Source organism: Cricetulus griseus, chromosome 3, assembly GCF_003668045.3.
Source record: "Cricetulus griseus strain 17A/GY chromosome 3, alternate assembly CriGri-PICRH-1.0, whole genome shotgun sequence".
Taxonomy (NCBI): Eukaryota; Metazoa; Chordata; class Mammalia; order Rodentia; family Cricetidae; genus Cricetulus; species Cricetulus griseus.
The window spans coordinates 42,469,012-42,490,535 of record NC_048596.1 but is presented as its reverse complement, the minus strand read 5'-3'; the positions used below and the strand labels follow the sequence as shown (position 1 = coordinate 42,490,535).

Genomic DNA, 21,524 nt, shown 5'->3' with positions numbered 1-21,524 from the left:
GCTGTGGGTGTCCGCATCAGCTTCTGTCAGCTAATGGATGAAGGCTCGAGGATGGCATATAAGGTAGCCATCAATCTCATCAGAGAAGGGCATTTAAAGTAGCCTCTCAACCACTGCTTAGATTGTTAGTAGGGGTCAAACTCGTAGATCTCTGGACATTTCCCTAGTGCCAGAATTCTCTTTAAACCTATATATAATGGCTCCTATTGTAGTGTCTGAGCTACATTCTTGCCTAAGATTCTTATTAGTAGCAGTTCATGAAGGATTCCATAGCTATTAGAGTAATGAGCTAATCTCTTTTACTAACTTTTTATAGTTTTTATAATTGCTTTAAGTTTATGAACCTTTATGAATATCATTACTTCTGTGGGGATATTATTTGTTTTAATGTTTCTAGTTTTTATTCTCTTTGAATGTCATCAGTGCTTTGCTCAATAAAGTACTAGATAATAGCTTCTTTAAAGGCTACATAGCCCTGGAAATTCAAAGTATCTTTGTTTCTGAAAGTAGATTGTAAAGTAAGGCTCTTTAAAATTTGAGTGTAACAAAGTTTGAATGAATTTCAAAGGCTAAAAGATCAGATGCTTATGTCAACATAATTTTGATTATTTATAATTTTATTCAGACTCAGATTCTTAAATAATATATGCTATTGTGTTTAATCAGCCTTTCAATACTAGCCTAACTAAAACATGTCCTTATTAAAGGCACTTAGTATGCACACTCACTACTGTTTTACAGGTACTTTTCTGCTATTAGAGTGTTGACAGAGTGTAAGCAGGTAAATGGATGAATTAACTCCAGGTGTTTCTAGTAAATTACATTAAAAGTAAAAGAATAATTAGAGGTATTTTTTAGTAGGTAAAAGAAGAGTTCAGGGTTAAGAAGGATGTGAATCTCCTGTCACTGCTCCCCAGCCACCTGCTTTCCATCCCTGAAAACTACAAAGAATGCTACAGACATGATAAGGTTATACATACACACACTCACAAACTTTAAATGAAATATATGGGATGGGGATGCTTAATACCACTAGTCTTAGGCCTGATGGGAAAATTATGTATTTCCTTTTATATTATTTTGTATTGTTTTGCTTGGATTAGCTGCCTTATAGTAGATAACGTTAAGCAGTAAGGCCACATACATATTAAGTCATAGCTTTCCCATAAAATGTAAACCCCCAGAGCCAGGTGTAGGCGTGGGGTCATGGACCTGTGCTCCTACATGGCTGAGGCAGGATGATTGTGACTTTGAGGTCAGCCTGCGTTGCACAGCAAACCCCCGTCTCAGAGAAAGAAAAGGACCTGGATGAGGCACATTAGTTATAGTCCTTCAGAGTCCAAGTTAGTTCTGGATAAAGCATTGTCATCTGTGTCTCAGATGGTGCCACAGCTGGCATAAGAACTTGACGGCCTTATTTCTACTTGAGCTGGATTTGACTCAGTTTCAACTGCCTTTCCTTAACTGAGATTTCAGTGATGGCCATCCTGAGATGTCCATAGAGATAGCTTATTTAACAAATATGCATAGAACTTCTTAGACCAGGCTGGCCTCGAACTCACAGAGATCCACCTGCCCCTGCCTGCTGAGTGCCACCAATGATGTTTATTTTACCTGTTTGTTCAAGTTTGGGAATAATGCTTGAATTTTTAAGTACAAAATTTGAAGGCACAAATCCTGCAAAGGGTTGTTTGTTGATGAGGAAATGCTTTCTATATTTTGCCAGTTCCAGATCACTGGTCTCTGCTTTGTTTTAACCCTAAGGTGGTTTTCTGCACTACTATTGTGAACAGTTGCACATTGATGTTAATAAACAGTACTCTTTTACTTTCATTTAAAATCAAAGCTTAGCCAAGTGTTGGTGGTGCATTACTTTAAACCCAGAACCGGGAAGGCAGAGGCAGGTATATCTTTGTGAATTGAGGCCATTCTGGTCTACAGAGCGAGTTCCAGGACAGCCAAGGCTGCACAGAGAAACCCTGTCTCCAAAAAAAGAAAAAAGAAAAATTCCATGCTTACCTGAATGTGGTGGCTCTTAGATGAGCAATCCTAGCATTCAGGAGGGAGAGGCGGGAGGAGCAACGCAAGTTCAAGGCCACTGTGGTATAGCTTGTTTAATGCTAGCCAATAAGTATTGAGACCCTGTCTCAAGCATAACATGTGAGCTCGAGGTCTGAACTGTTTTCTTAAATATGAGCACAAGGATAGTATAATGCTAAACTTTGGTAGAATAGTATATATTGAAATCTTCACCCAAACAAACATAAAGAAAAACAACAAAACAAATGCCCGGTTTCCCCAAGTGTCTGCTGGTTTAGTGCTATGAAGAACACAGATGTGAAGGAAAAAGACATTTGAGCCTGTCTTAAAGGCTCAGTTTTTATCATAAGAACTGTTGAGTTATTTTAAGATCTTTATTCAGTAGCCTGTTTTAAAACTATTTGGGGTGATGTTTATGGGTATGTCACTACTCCAAGAAGGTACTGACAGGCGGACTTGGTGAAAATTGATCTTTCTCATAGCATTTAGGAAAAACACTGAATTTTAAGAAGCATTTTTCTATTTATATTAAAATGAAGACTTTAATTGTATTTGAAGGGATTTGTTAGCTTAAAAGAGAAGATGGCCTTGGGTGTTGGTGGCGCACGCCTTTAATCCCAGCACTTGGGAGGCAGAGGCAGGCGGATCTCTGTGAGTTCGAGACCAGCCTGGTCTACAAGAGCTAGTTCCAGGACAGCCTCCAAAGCTACAGAGAAACCCTGTCTCGAAAAACCAAAAAGAGAGAGAGAGAGAAGATGGAGGGAATATAGAGAATATTTCTGCCACCAGGGGGCAGCAAAGTGTCACTGTGCTGATACCACAAAAAAAGAATAGCTTTTGCTAATTTGTATAGTTACTTACTTAGAGCTCTGTCAAGAACATTTACTGTTGGTAAAACAGTCTAGTCTGCTTGTGTCTGTTTAGTTTTGTCCTCATAGGTCCACCTCTTCTTCACTCCTGTCTTTTTTTGTTTTGTTTTTGTTTTGTTTTTTGTTTTTTTGTTTTTCGAGACAGGGTTTCTCTGTGTAGCTTTGGAGCCTATCCTGGCACTCGCTCTGGAGACCAGGCTGGCCTCGAACTCACAGAGATCCGCCTGCCTCTGCCTCCCGAGTGCTGGGATTAAAGGTGTGCGCCACCAACACCCGGCCACTCCTGTCTTAAATGAACTGCTGAGACTGTTCTCGTGTGTTAGGGGTCATATTTGTAGTAAATGCACCTTACTAACTTGGTCAGCTTGCTACTTTTTTTGCTGAGAATCTCAAGCAGGAAACATTTGATTGTTTTATTTTATTTCTCTTCTCCATGAAGATAAGAAATACTTGAGACTTGGTGAAAACTCATATCAGCGTGTACACCTTTGGGGGAACACCTAGTCAGTACTGCACATTTAGGAAAGCATGTATGCCCTCTTCCCCATTCCTTGTTGGGTTTTTGTTCAATCATATTTTTATTCTACTGAATTTGTTTTAAGGCCCTTTGAAAATACCTATTTGTCATAATACAAACAGTTTGAAGATCTATAGTAGTCTCTGCTAACTTGGGGGAGAGGGGTTTGATGTATTCTGTATTTTGTGTCTTGGTGCCTTTTAATAGCAGTATGCCAGGATACCTGTTGGCACAAAGTTGATGGTTCTGGTTAGGGAAATTTTGATAAAAGCAATTGTAAAGCTAATCTTCTATAAGTTTCTCCATTGTTCTTGTTGGGCTTTGTTTTGTTTCTTTAAAGGCAAAATTTTCATTGTGTAGCTCTGGCTGGCCTGGAACTCACTATGTAGTCACGGGTGGCCCCAAATTCACAATGATCCACCTGCCTCAGTCTCCTGAGTGTGGGGATTGAAGATGTGTGCCCATTCCTGGCAGGTGTATTATTCAAACGTGTTCCATAAATTTATTTATAAAACCAAATTACCTCAGGCTAATTCCTTTGGGACTACATTTGTTGACTGAATTTTCAAACTTCCATAGGTTGTTTGTTTCTTTTTTTTATTTTTGGTTTTTTGAGACAGGATTTCTCTGTATTGCTTTGGAGGTTCTGTAGACCAGACTGGCCTCGAACTCACAGAGATCCTCCTGTCTCTGCCTCCCGAGTGCTGGGATTAAAGGTGTGCGCAACCAGCGTCCGGCCCCCTAAGTTGTTTGTTTATGTGTACATGTGTATGTGGGTACACATGCATGTGGAGGCTGGAAGTAACATTGGATGTCTTCCTCAATTGTTCGGCATCTTATTTTTTAGATAGGGTCTCTCATTGCACCTGGAGCTCACTAATTCAGCTAGGTAGACTGGCCAGCAATCCCTGGGCATCCTCTTGTTTTTGCCTTCCTAGTGCTAGGATTGCCTGGCTGTTTGGAGATGCATTTCAAGTCCTCAGGGCTTCATGGCAAGCGCTTTACTGATTGAGTCATTTCCCTGGCCCCAAGTTTGTTTGTTTGTTTTAAAATGGAATATGCATAGATTCCCCTATAGAATAAAATGCTAGTGAAAATGCCCTGTTTCTCTTTGAGAGTGCAAGACCCAGGGAACAGGTAGTTTTTAAGATTTGAATGGTTTGAAATAGAATTAGATTTGTTAACCAAGTTTGGAAATGTTAACAGTTAAATTTCTTTTATAGAAACGATACCAACTGGTTACACACATTTTCCTTTGGTTTCCTACACCAATGTGATTTTCCCCACATTAAAAAAAGTTATGTGTGTGTGCATGCATGCACCCATGTATATACCAGTGCATGCACTCGGGGACACATGTGGAGGTTAGGGGATAGCCCGAAAGGTTTGGTCCTCCCCTTCCATCATGGTCCCAGGGATTGAACTTGGTTTGTCAGCCTTAGTCACAGCAGCTTGTACCCAGTGAGTGATCTTTCTGACCCTATAGTTTGATTTGCCAGGGTTCCCGAGGAAAGTCCCCCACCCATCCCCAAACACACTTCTTTTTTTCCTGAAGCGTATTGCAGTGTGAAAGTAGACTAGCAGAACTTAGAGAAGAGGAACATTTAGCACTGTGTGATGGGATAAATAGGGCTCTGGTCTGGTTTGTATTTGTGATGAATGCTTGCCCAGAAGTACTTGCAAGGGGAACTATGACAGGAAGGTCATGAGTTTGAGGCCAGACTGGGGCTACTTAATGAAACTCTTTGGAAATGAAGGCAATTGCCCATTTTCTCCAAGAGAATATCTGTCCATCTACTCCTTCCTCTCTCTTTTGAGAGAGGTGTAGGGGCAGTGGAAACAGAGTCCTATTTTGTCTACCAAGCTACTCTGGAATTTACACTGAGGATCAGGCTAGTCTCACAGTCAGTGGTAGCACTGTGAGCCTCCCAATCCTGGAATTACAGGTATGAACTACTGTGCCCAGAACTTTGGCCTTTTCCTTTCTGTACCCGAGATCTATAAAGTTTTAGAGATAGATTTTATACATTAAAATCTAAATATAATTAATTTATTTGGTTCTGTAAATTGTTGCACTGTATGAGTTTAGAAGTAAAGTGTTCTCCGCCTTCTCCGCTGCATGATGAAGTAATTGTTCAAATGTCCCATATATAATTTGGGGATCACTCTGGGATAATTTATCTTCCCAGAAATAAGAATAACTATAAGTCTTTAGATACAATGTGATTCCATTTTTTTTTCTTGAAAAGTATTTTTTGGAGGGAATAAAACCCTCATTTGATAATGTAATGATTCCTTTTATCTCATTTTTATTGACATTTGGAAATATTTCATCTTAAGAAGAGTCCAAATAAGCTTATTTGTATTGAATAATTCAGTAAATTTTTAGTTGTTAACATGGATCTTATCTTTTTTTTCTTTAATTTTTTTTTTCCTCTTTGAGGGGCTGGATATAATTGCCTTGTTTCATTTCAGGGATCCTTCTAAAGTAAATATTCTGGTACCTGGTGCTGGACTAGGAAGATTGGCCTGGGAAATAGCTATGCTAGGTTATGCTTGTCAAGGAAATGAATGGAGTTTTTTTATGCTCTTTTCTTCCAACTTTGTACTCAACAGGTATTTAATTTACTTTTTGCTGGAAATAGTAACTTCTTAAAATCAATTTGCTTTACCTATTTTTGAACAATTCTAAAATAGAAGAAAAGTATATAGTACTTCACTGATGTAGATCATATTTACATTAAATTCATAATGTTTATATTGATTGCTAATGTAGCCAGTGTTAATTAGCTAACATGTTGACACAGGGCAATCAAACAACTGTTTAGAAAGTAATTGGGCATTCCATGAAATTAATTAATTAATTAATTCTATAGGGTTTTTTTTTTTCTTATTGTTTTTTTAAGCTTTTTCACCTTTTGTTTCTTGGTGAAGAGTTTATGATAGCAACTCTAACTATTTTCACTAACTGACTTTGCAGTAAGTGGCCATACATGTTCACATAACTGATTTGGAATGAGGTCTGAGAAGCTTTGTCTTCTACCAGACGGTAGTGGAAAAGAGTTACTATTTTTAAGTTAGAAGTTACAGTGTGTTAGAGACAAAGAATTTGCTGCCTGTTTCAATAGCACATTCCTGGTAATTTACCCAGTTCTTCAATGCAATGCTGTGTTACTGGTGGCAGTATGAGTTGCTGGTGAGATGGGGGAAGAAGAAGGTTACATATAAAATGGTAAAAATAGGTAACAAGACTAGTTTCCTTGTTTTTACTCAAGTTTGAGATTCAGGAATACATTTTTGCTGGGTGTGGTGGCACAGGCCTCTAATCTCAGCTTTTGTGGGGTTAAAAACAAGAGGATCAAGAATTTAATGTCATCTTTAGTACACAGTGAGTTCAAGGCCACGCTGGGCTACATAAGACCCTTTCTGAAAAACCAATAAAAATGTAATATTTTTTAATAAATTCAAATTAATAGCACATGAGAATCTCTGAATTTCTTTTAATCATGGTTGGTCATCTACATGTATACACAGCTTCAGATAACTGAGTGAAGTATAGATTAACACTCTTCAGTCTAATAAGTTACATGTGAAAACCTTCTATCAATAGATAGTTTAGTACTTAAAGTTGATTCATCTTTGGTAAAATGAATGGTTAACATTGAACCTTATGCTCATATTTTACAGATGTTCTGAAATTAACAAATATCAACTTTATCCCTGGATCCATCAGTTTAGCAATAATCGGAGATCAGCTGATCAGATTCGACCCATTTTTTTCCCTGATGTTGACCCCCACAGTCTTCCTCCAGGTTCTAACTTTTCAATGACAGCAGGAGACTTTCAGGAGATTTACTCAGAATGCAGTAAGTTCAAAGCAAGTATTTAAGAACTTATCTGTTACTGTAAATGGTGAACCCAGTGTTGTAACTATTTGTTTTGATGATGGAATAAAAGGTGTGCAATGTCAGTGACATTATAGAATATTTTCAAAGTAGCGAAAAGGGCAGTGACAGGAAATGTAAAGAAAAAGATGTACATTCAAGAGATGTTCAAAGGAGTTCAAATTATGTGTGCCGATTGGAGTAAGGTAGAAATAAAATAGTAGGAATGGAGCTCTTGGTAAAGAGGCTGTGACTTGATGGACAGAGACCAATAGTTATTTGAGATACAAAGATACAAAAGAATAAGGTCATCAGAGACTGTGGCAGGGTTAGATTGGCAAGGAAAGAGCTATGTTTTGAAAAGTAGGTTAGCTTCAGTTGCAGAAGACTTGCTTCAGGTTGGAAGTTCGATTTCAGTCTGGCAGATTATGGAAGCTATTGGAGGGAGGCAGTAATGGAAAGGGGAGAATATGAACTGGCAGGAGCAGGAAGAAGGAAAACAATTCTGAGCAGTAGCAAGAGTATTCTTTCAACAAATCTGTTTACCAACTGAAGTGACAAGTACATTCTAGACATTCAAAGCACAATGGTCCACCGGACAAAGTTCCTAGCCACTCTGGAAGTGACTGAGAGACCCTAACGTACAGTATTGTTTGGAAGAAAATAGAAACTAAGAAGGAAATTGTCACTTACATGTTTAGGAATGGCAAGGGTGTTAGGGTAGAGCACTTGGCTGTGCTTAGGAGGGTTATGGTGAAATGGGTTATGGGGACGAGGGAGATAAGAGGGTAGAGGGTTGGTTAGGCCACCTCAGAGCAAGAAATTGAGTTGTACTCTGAGAAGGACAGGAAGCCCCCAGAAGATGGCTTAAAGCACAGTAAGATTTTGTGTATCTAATTTCCCAAAATAGGTTTTTGTTTCCCCTAAATTCTGAGATTGGGACAACCTGCATTCTGAAGTTAGAAAAGAACACTGGGAGAGGTTAAGCTGTTGGGTAAATGTTTAGGAACAAGATCTCAGAATAGAGAAATAGTGGAAAGTATCACGATGCAGCTAAGAATCATTTTCCTCTGACTGGGACTGGAAGAGGACGCAGGTGATCTCTTTTAGGCAGGGCACTTTTACCACATCAGAACTAGAATAGGCACTACATCTCAAATCTGGTCCCTACCTCTGCCTGGCAACAGTTTCCAAGAGCTAACCAGAGTTCTTGTTGGGGGCCCATGTTTGCCTGTGTTTTCCCCAGCCATCTTCTCCCTGATGATTATCAAGTCATGGTAGGTGTTTGGGTATTTTGATGTCATCATTTCTCAATGACAAGAAAGGCCTGCTTCTAAAACCTGCCAGAATCAGTGATTAACACTGGTTTCAATCAGAACTCAAAATTTAAGGTGACTGTTATTTTAACAGATTTTAGATGAGAGTTAGGGTAGCCCAGTCACAGAGCACTTTCCTAGCTTAAGACCCTAGGTTTAATTACAAGTATCACAGAAGTAAACATAGTAAAACTAAAGACTAGCAGTTGAGTAGACGCTAAGCAACTCTTTAGTAGTATCATTTGGTAACATGTAGTGATGTGTTAATAACACATGATTTCCAAATTGACTACTGTAACTACTGTGCTATAATCATCTGGATTGTAGTGTTTATAATTATAGTACAGTGATATATCCCTTCAGGTAAATGAAATCTTAATACTCTGAAAGAGTTAGTTGGCAAGCTTAAAGGGTAATAGAAAAACAACATAAACAAAATAACAGATGCAGTGGTCTGATTTCTGTTGATTAGATACCTGGGACTGCATTGCCACCTGTTTCTTCATAGACACAGCTCACAATGTAATTGATTATATCGATACAATATGGAGAATACTCAAGCCAGGTGGAATTTGGATAAACCTTGGTAAGTGTTTTCATGTTCATGAACATTTTACACATCTGTTTTAGGATTAGAGCTCTTTTCCATTTGGCAGAGGCACAGTATCAGATGCTTGTGAACATTATAATTGTGTTGTATTTTCCGTTAGACTACGTCCGAGCGTGTGATACCGCTTGAATGCAGTGGCAGTCCAAGCATTGGGATAACCTTCTTAGGTCAGCCTTGTGGGTCTTAACTTCAGCACATACTAAGTTTAATATGCTGATTCAGTACTCAGTCCCTTGTACTCTTCCCATTCCATGAAGGTGGTGGCATTTCAGTCTCAAGAAGAGAGTGTTTTCAGAGACTGAAGTAGCAAACATGGGGCCTGCATAGGTCTGCACCAGATCCTCTGACTACATGTTTGTTTGTTTGTTTATTTAAATTAGCAACAAGCTTCTTTCACATGCCAGTCTCAGTTCCCTCTGCCTCCCCACCTCCCCTTGCCCCTCACTGATCCCCTTTCTGCTCCCCAGGGAGGGTGAGGTCTTCCATGGGGGGAATCTTCAGATTCTGACACATCATTTGGAGCAGGGCCTAGACCCTCCCCAGTGTGTCTAGGCTGAGAGAGTATCCCTCTGTGTGGAGAGGGCTCCCAAAGTCCATTTGTGTACTAGGGGTAAATACTGATCCACTACCAGTGGCCCTATAGATTGTCCAGACCTCCAAACTGACATCCTCGTTCAGGGAGTCTGGAACGATCCTATGGTGGTTTCCCAGCTATCAATTTGGAGTCCATGAGCAACCCCTTGTTCAGATCAGCTGTTTCTGTGGGTTTCTCCCCTCTGAGTATATTTTATGACTGTTAGCTTGGTGTTCTTGCAAGACTCCTAACAGTGGCTGGGTATTGGTGGCGCACGCCTTTAATCCCAGCACTTGGGAGGCAGAGGCAGGCGGATCTCTGAGCTCAAGGCCAGCCTGGTCTCCAGAGCGAGTGCCAGGATAGGCTCCAAAGCTACACAGAGAAACCCTGCCTGGAAAACCCCCCAAAAAATCCAACAACAACAAAAAGATTCCTAACAGTGGGGGTATGTATATCCTGCTCTTTTGCCCGCTCGTGAGACTCTTTTCCTCCTGTTAGGTTGGTTTGTCCAGCCTCGATATGAGAGCTTTCACCTTGTCTTACTGTATCTTGTTTTGTCCTGGCTGGCTCGAGTCTCATGGAGACCTGCTCTTTCCTGAAGAGGAAATGGAGGGGAGTGAATCTGAGAAAGGGTAAAAGTGTGGGGAGTTAGGAAGAGTGGAGGGAGGGGAAACTGGTTGGGATGCATTATTGTATGAGAGTAGAATCTATTTTCCAAAAAAAAAAAAGTTCACACACAAAGAAGAGGACAATGTTTTATTGTTTTTAATCTTTAGAAGAAGGATTTTACCTCCATCATGGAATTCTCTTCCTCAGTAGATGAGGTAGTTTTTCTAACTACCATGAGTTTAAGAAGCAATAGAAATACAATTTCATATATGCAAAAAACCCTTGTACTTTGAGTCTACTGCTTGATACTAGACAAAATTATGAGTATGACTTGTTGTTTATCAAGAATCTAAAGGGAATTGCTTATTTTCTCCTCTTAAAGGTAGAAGGAGTGTCCATTTAAGTGTGCCTCTCTTCCTTAAGTGTGATGTATACCCTATGTTGAAAAAGTTAACCACACTTTGAATATGATGAGACTTTCATGATGAGGACTCTACCACAGAAAAGGACAGATACTTAAAGGCCTAGTTTATTGCTGAGGTTCTGTCAATTGTACTGTATAATGATTTTATTTATACTAGAATTTTTTTTTCATCAGGATCAAGACTAGAAGTAGTAAATCTTGCCACTTTCTCTTCAGAATTTTTAAGATTAGATGAGAACAGCTGTAAAATCCAGTCATCATAAGGGTCAAATACCTCAGACTTTAGGAGTTTAAAAGTAAATGCTTTGGGAAAGTTGGCCCAGGGAATGAAGGCCACTACTGAGAATCTATGTGTTTCCTGTGATTTGGGTACCCTTATAAATAATTTAAATTCATAGCAATCCTATCCTGTTTTGTGTTCCTAGGGATCAGGGTAGGGCCTGTGTACCTAGACAAGTGCTCTTTCCATTGAGCTATATCCTCAGCCTCCCTGAGCAACCCTAATGAAACGGCAGTATTTACTAATAGTGAAAGAAAGTGAGTCTTGCTTAAATAACTAGTAGAAAGGTCCCAGAGTTTACTTGTGGCAAGAGGCAGGCCCATGGCCTGACACTGTCAGTTTGTGCTTAGCATTAACTATATATATATATATATAGGTTTAGATTCTAGTTCTGTGTTATGATAAGGTTTGTTGTCCTTCTAAGGTACTTGATTTAACTGATAAAAGCAACTTTGTGCACGAACACTTGTTTTATTAATATTTTACTCACGAACACTTGTTTTATTAATATTTTACTGAGTTATATAATAAATGCCTGAAACAAAGTTGGCCTTTCTAAGCTGGAGGGCTGTTAGCTGAAAGTAGTTTATGATACAGTATGTCTTACAGTACTGGGCAAGAGAAGTCATGGAGCAGGTAGCTTATAAGAGGACAGTTAGACCTTCCAGTCATCTAGCCACAGGGTTTCAAAACAATCTGAAGAATTACAATAATAGAAAAAGCTACCTTACTTTAATACTTCATAAATAGTAAGTGATATGGGAAGTATATGTGGCCCACAAAGCCTTAAGTATTTGCTAATAATATTCTATATTTGTTTAATTATATTTTCTGTCAGAAGAAAATAATTAGATAAGGCCTAACACTAAAAGTCAGTTAATGAACAGGCATGCCCAACAAATTTTAGACTGGACCTGTCTCCTAACAGCAGGAAATGGATAAGTAGTTTTAAGATTTCCACAGTAAGCATATTCCTTAGACATAATGAACAAAGCTTAAGACGCTGAACCATGCATGTAATACTTTATACTGTGCATCAAGGAAAGCCTGCAAGGAGATACAGTATATTTGCTACCGAGAGTCAGTGAATGGATTAGAGATGGTTTTATTTTCTTTTGATGCTCTTTCATGTTGCCTTAACTGTCTGAGCTTACTCTATATTTTATGGTCAAGGAAAAAACATCTTTGTTCTTTTAATTTGAAAAGAGATGATAATTGAAAAAAATAACTGACAATTTCTGTTTGGGTTTCTGTAACCCAAGTTTCCCCCTTTCAAGAATATCATATAACCAGAACCCTATGGTGTAGTACTTAATGTATCTGGCTCCATTATCTAGCATGATGATTTTGAGACCCACCTAGGTTGCTACATAACCAGTGTGCTATTCCCTTTTATTGCTGAATGATACTTCACTGGATGGATGGGTGACATTTTATTTATCAGTTCTCAGTGGATGGACATTTGATTTTTTTTTTTTCCAGACTGTGCTGGTTAGGAATAAAGTTGCTATCAACACTTGGCACAAAATCTTACGTGTGGCTATAAAGTTTCATTTCTTGGGCCGGACAGTAGTGGCACACACCTTTAATCCCAGCACTCGAGAGGCAGAGGCAGGTGGATTTCAGTGAGTTCAAGGCCAGCTTTGTCTAAAAAGCTACACAGAGAACCCCTGTCTCGGGAAGAGAGAGATGGGGGGGAGGAGGAGGAAGAGAAGGAGAAAGGAAGGAGGAGGAGGAGGAGGAGGAGGAGGAGGAGGAGGAGGAGGAGGAGGGAGGAGGAGGAGGAGGAGGAGGAGGAGGAGGAGGAGGAGGAGAAGAAGAAGAAGAAGAAGAAGAAGAAGAAGAAGAAGAAGAAGAAGAAGAAGAAGAAGAAGAAGAATTCATTTCTCTTGGTTTAACACCTAGTAAATAAATTTCTTAGTTATGTGTGATGATACCAAATTTTGCCAGAAACTACTAACCTGTTTTCCAGAGTAACAGTTCCATTCCTTCTCACCCCTGATAAGGTTTTGAGACATTACTCCTCATGCAGTTGTGAATGAAAATCTATGCAGATCTTTCCTAACTTGAAAGTCTAAATTGCTCAAAAATCTAAAATGTTGATATGCTAAGTGGCAAAGTTCATACATGATCTCATCTGACAGATCATAGGCAGCATGTATGTGCACTAAAAGTACTGTACAAAATTAGTTTTATAGTTTAGGATTATAACTCATTGGTAGAGCCTTACAAGCAAAGCCCTTGGTTGTGCAGTACTGTCCAGACAACTATTAGGCTGTGCAATTTAGTATATATGAAACAAACTAGTTTTGTGGTTGGACTCAGTCCCTTCCTCTACTTCCTTTTGTATATGTAAATATTCTAAAATCTAAAACACCTGTACTTAAATACTTTGAATAAGGGACCTCCATCTGTAACTCTTGGCAGGTTGAACCAAGTCAGTAAAAATATTTGTTATCTCAAGAAGTGTTTTTGTATAAGAAAAGATCTGAAATATGTGGAGATATCTGTCAAAGCAGACTTTATAACAAAAGACTACAGAATATATTCACACCAGTTATTGTCCTTAACTGATAATGCTATAAACACTTAAGTTATATAGTCAGCATTTACTGGTCATTTTGGTAGACTTAAAAGAAAATTAAAGACATCATCTTTGAGCTGGTGAGATGGTTATATGGATGGGAATGCTTGCTATGCAACCATGAGGACCTGAATTTAAATCCTAGCACCCATATACAAAGCCAGATATTCAGCTTGGAGACATGGCTTAGAGGTTAAGAGCACTTGCTACTCATCCGGTGGGCCAGAGTTTGATTCCCAGACCCATGTTTCATGGCTCACAACAGCCTGTATTTCAATCACTGGATGAATCTGATTCCTTCTTTAGGCCTCTGCAGGTATCTGCAGAAATGTGGCGTGCACTTAACAAAGACACATACACATAAATAAAATAAATCTTATAAAATGAAAAGGCAGATGTTGCCATGAGCATGCCTGAAAGCCCAGTGCTGTTGGAGACAGAGATAGAGGATTACTGGGGCTTGCTGGCCACTACCATAGATGGTCCCAGGTTCAATAAGAGACCTTGTCTTGAAGAAATAAGGTAGAGAATGATAGAGAAGGATATCCAGTGTCATCCTCTGATGCCACACATGTTCATATGCACCACACTCATCTGTGTCATTGCTTGATGATTTGTTTGCAAATTAGAGAATCCTGATACTTGCCTGAAGGTACACTGCAGTAAATGAGTTTTAAAGGATGTTGTACTGTGAATGGGTTATTTTAACTTACAGATTATAGTCAATCATGCAGGGAAACCAAGGCAGGCAGGAGCTTGAAGCAGAAACAACAGAGGAATTCTACTTCCTGATTGCTTTCTCTGGCTTGCTCAGCTACTTTTCTTGCCACACCCTGGTCCCAAATGTCTAAGGATGACACTCCCCACAGTGGACTGTGCTCTTTTGCATCATTAGCAACCAGAAAATGCCTCATTAACATATCCAAAGGTCAATCTTAAGGGGATAGTTCCTTGGTTGAAAGACACAACTCTTCCCAGGTGCATCAAGTTGACAACCAAGATTAGCTTTTGCAAGAATGATCGATCAATCAGGCTGGAATTATGGATTTCAGCAAAATTTTGAAGCATAGCTAAAATTTGAGTTTGATGGGTAGGGCTTTATAGGCTTTTGAGATCAAACATGGAAGTAGAAAGACAATACAGATGGCTCATTGCGGGCGTGTATACCTACAAAACTGTACTTTCAGATGCGCTTAAAACACTAGAGCAAGGGGGGCTGTAGAGAAGGCTCAGTGGCTAAGAGAACTTACTACTCTTGCGGAGGACCCAGGTTTAGTCCCAGCACTGCCATGTTGGCAGTGGCTCACAACCTTCTCTAACTAACTCCAGTTCCAGGAGGCTCTGATGCCATTTCCTGGCCTCCACATGGTGCATACACATACTTGCAGGCAAAAACATCCATGCACATAAAATAAACATTTAAAAGGAAGTGGAACGGGAGAGGCATAAAATAAGCTTCAAAGGCTATAAAGATTGCTGTAAAGCTCTGCACGCTAAGAAGGCTCTGATGTAGTTTAGGACTGAACAGATGGCCAGAAATTGTCTCAGGAAGAATAGGTTTTTTGTTTTTGGTTTTCTTTTTTCTCTTCTTTTTTTTTTTGTTTTTTTGTTTTTTGTTTTTTGTTTTTTGTTTTTTTTTTTCGTGACAGGGCTTCTCTGTATTGTTTTGGAGGCTGTCCTGGCACTCACTCTGTAGACCAGGCTGTCCTTGAACTCACAGAGATCCACCTGCCTCTGCCTCCCAAGTGCTGGGACCAAAGGCGTGCGCCACCAATGCCCAGCTAAGAGTAGTTTTTAAAGAAGAACCACTGTTGTTTTGAAAAGTGTGCTAACATTAATTATATTCATGGTCATTTATTCTGGTGGTTTAGGTAGGGTAAAAATAGAAGGGAGGAACAGAATAACTAGATTCTTAGCATTTGAGAGGCAGAGGCATTGCGCTACATTGAAAAACTCTACCTTGTAGACAAAGATTCTGTGCCACCAGGTCCCGCAGCCCTTTAGTCCCAAATAACTACACAGAGGCTTATATTAATTATGAACTGGCCGATGGCTTAGGCTTTTTACTGGCTAGCTCTGTCTTGATTATTAACACAAACCTATTAATCTATGTATTTCTACATGGTCTTACCTTACTGGAGAATATCCGGACCTGTTACTCCTTTGGCAGCTACATGTGTCTCTCTGGCAGCTCCTCTCTGCCAGAATTCTCTTTGTCTGGTAGCCCTGCCTACACTTCCTACCTGGCTACTGGCCAATCAGTGTTTTATTCATCGACCAATAAGAGAAACATATTTACAGAAGGATATTCCCCCATCATCTCCTCTTTTCTGTCTAAATAAAAAGAAAGGTTTTAACTTTAACATAGTAAAATTATATATAACAAAAATAGTTATCAAGTAAGAACTATAGTTAACAATATTTAGTCCATTTACATTTGGCAACATTTAAAGAAAATATTCTATCTTTGTGAGTCTAAAGTTTTATATGTAACTTATCTTCTATCATAACTAAGGAGAACCGTAACCATAAGTATCTATCTTCAACTCCATCAAAGAAAGACCTCAGAAGGATAATATATAAATTCTAGAATTAACAGAGACATCCTGCTGCCTAGACAGTCACCCAAAATTCCTCTGTAATGTTGAAGCATCTGTCTTCAGCCTATAAGCCTAGAATGTCTGGCAATACTACTCAGCGAAGCAGGAAATTTGAAACTGTCCCACCTGCATTGGCAGTTTGTCAGTCATTTTTCTCTGTGCCCTGTAGAATGTCTGACAGACTCTTCCATGAAGCAGGAACCCTGAAGGACTATCCCATCTTGTTTTGGCAAGTTCAGCAGTCACTTTCCTGTGGGTCCTGCATGTCCAGTTTATACAGCATACAGTCAAACAGTCCAGGCAAGAGCAGTTTCTTCCCCAAGTGGCTAGTCTTGCCATGTCAAAGGCTGTCAGATATGCTAGGCCTATAGGCCGAAGATGGAGGCCCCAACTTACAGAGCAATCTGGGGTGGCTGTCCAGGCAGCCAGCTGTTTCTGTCATTTCCCACAGTTTTTGGAAGTTGCTTGTTAACACTTCCTGTTTACTCAGTTAATGTTATTTCCTTCTTGTGTCTCTGAGGGACTTGAAGACTAAATAGTATAGTTAGTTATAGTTTTCCTTGTTTACCATAATCAGTAAAGAAACTCACTATCAATCTGCTAAGTGTAATAGATTTAAAAGATATCACAAGATAATTTGATAATGCAAATTAGAATAGAAAGTAAATTAGGTACAAGACTTTGGCCACATCAAGGAAGAATAGATAATGGAGTATTTTCTTGGAATTTGTCATATGCTAATGGACTAGACATTGTTAATGTACTTGTTGCCATGTATATATTGCATATAGTAATTGTACTTATAGTTTTTCTTATATTAGTTAAAACCTTTTTAAAAACTTTAGACAAAAAAGGGGGATATGTGGTGATATCTTGCATATACAAATAAAGCCTATCTGAGGGTCAGAGAATGGAGCTTGCCACTAGCTAACCATAGAGGTCTGGAGGTCTGTACAGACCTACAGGAAGTGAGGTAGCTGAGCAGAAACAGGATATAAGCAGGGAGAAACAGGAAATTGCTGTCTTGTCTGCTGAGATGATACGGAGGTAAGGTGTGGCTGTGGCTTTCTCCTTCTCTCTGATCTCTCAGCATTTCCCTCTATATCTGAATTTGAGTTTTTATTATCTGGACCAATTAAGAACTCCATTTACACTACCTCAAAACTAAAGGAGAAGTAAGTGTTTACCCACAGCATGACAGGATGGCAAAGCCTCTTAGGAGCAGAAATTGTCTCACTTGTTACTTTTATCTTCCTAGCTTTTTTTCCCCCCCATCTCAGGATGTTGTCTGAGGAGTGTAAATGGAGCTAGCTGTATGTAGGATTTATGATGAAATGAATCAAAGGTAAAGACAAGACTAATCTGAGGCTACAATTGTGACATGGTGTTTTCTTGGCTGAAACTGATGGGTTTGTGTTCCACAAGTTTGGATGATTGTCCTCAGCAAATGTAGTTGATCTTTTTATTTTTACCTTATTTCCTACTCGACTAGTACATCTGTAATTCAGTGTACAAAGCTTATGTTCATGTAACTCATTCATAGTATCTTCAAACCATAGGTCCTCTACTATACCATTTTGAAAATCTGGCAAATGAACTTTCTATAGAATTGAGCTATGAGGATATTAAAAATGTTGTTCTGCAGTATGGATTCCAACTGGAGGTAAGAAACAGTACCAAAGTTTAACTTGAAAGCCTTTAAACAGGAATATAGGCATTATAGCAGTTACTAACTTTACTTCTTCACTTCTCCTCATCCAGATAGAAAAGCTATTGTTACATGGCTTTCTTAATTGTAAAGATTTGGAACAATATGTATGTAAAGGGAAAATTATAATTCCTGTTGAAATAGACCTTCAGTAAATGGTAGCTGATAATGGCCTGAGTAATCTCTCACTGACAGGTACCAAGTACACTAGACTCTGGAGAAGGCAGATGATGGGAAGGCAGGTACAAAGAAGCAATTCTTTGTATCTTACTTTCTACTTCCTGTCCTTTCTCCTCTCCCACACCCCTGTATTAAATAGAACTTTATTGTACTTTGGCTGTTAAGTTGATTATTTACTATTATACTCACTTACAAAAGTGGATTTATGAATAAAGAGAAGCAATGCATCTGTAGCACTTTGTAGTTAAGATGGCCTGAATTTGAATCCATTTTTAACCATATGTTAGTGGTGTGATGCTGATCTTACATGACCTATTAATGTTGTGAGATTTTGGATGCTATCAGTCTTATGGGAAGTATTGTTTAAATATAGTTATGATACCACCTACCACTAACTTCTTGTTATTTGTTAGTAGTGTTGCCATCATGATCTTATTATGATTTTTGTTTGTATTACAGGTGGAAAAAGAATCTGTATTGTCAACATATACTGTGAATGATCTCTCCATGATGAAATACTACTATGAATGTGTCTTGTTTGTAGTCCGGAAGCCACAGTAATGGTCTTAAGTGATATTACCCAGAAAAAAGTTTAATATGAGCAAATACTGAAATAAACAACTCACAGTCAACTATCAGTGACAGCAGGACACAACCTCAAATCAGTGGTGCCTTCTTATTCCTAACAAAAATTTAGAAATAGTGTCTATTTTCTTAATAATATCTATTGCTTTTTTCAGAAATACACTATACGATGCAGATTTGTACTGCACAAGAAAAATAACAGAGAAAATGTCTCCCGTGCAGATATATAATGGAGGAAATATCTTCAAGTACTTTTTTCTTTGAAGCCCAGAATTGTCTTTCTTTAAGAAAATAAACCTAAACTCCCATCTTCATGAAGCTGTTGCAAGTCTGCCATATTAATGACCGATAGTGCTAAAGTCCACACTAATCTCCTTTTGAGGTTTTACGTTGCCCGTATTTCTTTTAGAAGAGTCTAAGGATCCTCTGTCATATTCAGCATCTGGAACTGGAACTTTGTTTTCATTGGACCTAAATAACCTATACTTAAAGAACTTTGAAACTGTTCTTTCATTATTCAAATTTGTTTTTTTTTCTTAGCTCAGCTGAATTTAAAGAGGCATCAAATATGTCTTCTATGGAATACCAATTCAGTTGTATCACAGGTGAAAGAAAATTCAATGAAATATAATCAACAGAGAAAATCAGTCTTTGTCCATGATAAAATGAATCTTATGTTAACTCCTGGATTCCTTTGAAATGTATAAGATATAAACATTCAGAGGCACAAAAGTTTTTTTTTTTTTTTTTTTTTTTTTAATCAGTGTTAAGTAACTGGAAAAATAAGGATAAAAACTGCCCATCTGAATTACATAACTTCAATTTAGCAATGAGTTATAAAGTTTGTCAGTGTAATGTTTACAATGATGTCATTTATTAAGTATGTGGCTTATGAAAGCAAGCACTTTTTTAGTTAAATTGTATTTTAGTAAAAACTGTCATGATAGGATTAATGTGAGAAGTTTTGAGTATGAAATTCAGGGATAAGTTAATACCCACGGTCTGTGTCTTCAGTATCCTAGGCAGCAGCCATTCATGGAATTCCAGATTAATACCAGTTTTGTCCCGATAGGGTTGAAGTTTAAACAGTCTGCATGCTGCTTTAATTTTCTACCTCTAGGGAGGCCTGTCTGGGGGGAGTTTTCCTTGTTACTGTTAGTTTTAACGTTTGTTACTCTGTTTCCATTAGCCAGGAAAGCAAAATTGGCTGATGTTTTAACATCTACAAGAAAGAAAAAGCTCTTGCTGACTATTTCACAGATGGCTGTGACCTCTGTGTCATTTGGATTAGATGGATTTAGTATGTACTGGTGGCATAACTGCCATGTTGCAGTGCTTTAATAAGAAGCCTTATTGTAAACCTCTAGGCCTCTATGTTGCTTAGGTTTGTAGGTCTATAGGACCTGCTGTCCTTCTAATTGGGAGTTCTACACAGTGTAGGAATTTTTGTCATCTCTCCTCCCCTTATGAAGTATATGGAGCCATATACTTACCTTTTCAAAGTATTTCTTGTTTTTCCAGTGCTCAGTACTTCATAAAAGGGTGGAAATTCTCACCATTTGCAAGGGTGAAAAATCTTGCCGAATTATTATTATTATTTTTTAAGCTGCTCGGTCAACAAGGAATCTTGACCTGGTAGGGATTTTTGCCTTCCCAGTGTGTTATGTACCACGCAGTTTGTTTTTTGTTTTGTTTTGTTTTTCTGAGACAGGGTTTCTCTGTGGCTTTGGAGGCTGTCCTGGCACTTGCTCTTATAGCCCAGGCTGGCCTTGAACTCACAGAAATCCACCTGCCTCTGCCTCCCGAGTACTTGGACTAAAGGCGTGGGCCACCACCGCCCGGGTATTTTTTTAAGGGAAAAAAAAATTAATGTATTTTAAAAACATTCATTGAACAGCAAGGATTGCATATTTTTGTTTTGTTTTCTTAGTTGTGATTTAGGAATGTTTTTATTCATTTTGTAATATTTTTTTATAGCCTTGGTTTTGTTTTTCTTACAAAGACAAGAACAGACTGACACCAGTGGGTTGGTTTTGTTACCTAAAGTTTTTGGGTTTTTTTGTTTTTTTTGTTTTTGTTTTTTTGGTTTTTCGAGACAGGGTTTCTCTGTGACTTTGGAGGCTGTCCTGGAACTAGCTCTTGTAGACCAGGCTGGTCTCGAACTCACAGAGATCCGTCTGCCTCTGCCTCCCGAGTGCTGGGATTAAAGGCGTGCGCCACCAATGCCCGGCTTAAAGTTTTTTTTTTTTTTTTTCCTGTCATGTTTTATTCTTTAATAATACTACTTACATTTCTAAATTATATATTTTACTTAACTCTGAAATCAGTTATTTCATTTATTTTTAGTTTTCCTTATATCATGAATATTTTTAAAAGTATTCCTTATAAATTTGCATTACTTTCTCTTGTTGCTTTTGAAGTTAATATATTCTAAACTTGAAAATGTGGTATAAATCATTAATAGATGTATCACTGGAGGAGTTTAGTTTTATATTTTTTATATTTAGATCTAGCCACTGATGGGTGTAAGCCTTGAAATTTTAAATTCTGTTTTTTAAATTTGTTCTACACACAAATTTTTCATTTTCATAAGGTGATCATGTGCTTGCTAGTTTTTAATTCTGACTTTGAGGTGGTGCAAATTTAGGTTCTGATCAGTGAGCAAGATAGGACATATCCTATACAGGGAAGCTGCAGAAATGGCAGTATGAAATAATCAAGTTTGAGAAGTGTAAAGGATATGC

The 21,524-nt window shown here is 38.4% G+C and overlaps 1 protein-coding gene across 1 annotated transcript in view; it reads left to right on the top strand.

The window, feature by feature from the left end:
- The window catches only part of Carnmt1 (carnosine N-methyltransferase 1), a 32,347-nt gene extending 12,886 nt beyond the window's left edge, over positions 1–19,461 (top strand). Inside the window, exons 4-8 of the mRNA XM_027406551.2 lie at positions 5,902–6,042; positions 7,114–7,292; positions 9,099–9,212; positions 17,867–17,970; positions 18,655–19,461. Of these exons, the coding sequence (XP_027262352.1) occupies positions 5,902–6,042; positions 7,114–7,292; positions 9,099–9,212; positions 17,867–17,970; positions 18,655–18,756 (640 nt within the window). The 3' untranslated portion in view covers positions 18,757–19,461. The remainder of the gene's footprint in view (positions 1–5,901; positions 6,043–7,113; positions 7,293–9,098; positions 9,213–17,866; positions 17,971–18,654) is intronic.
- Positions 19,462–21,524: the final 2,063 nt, after the last annotated feature.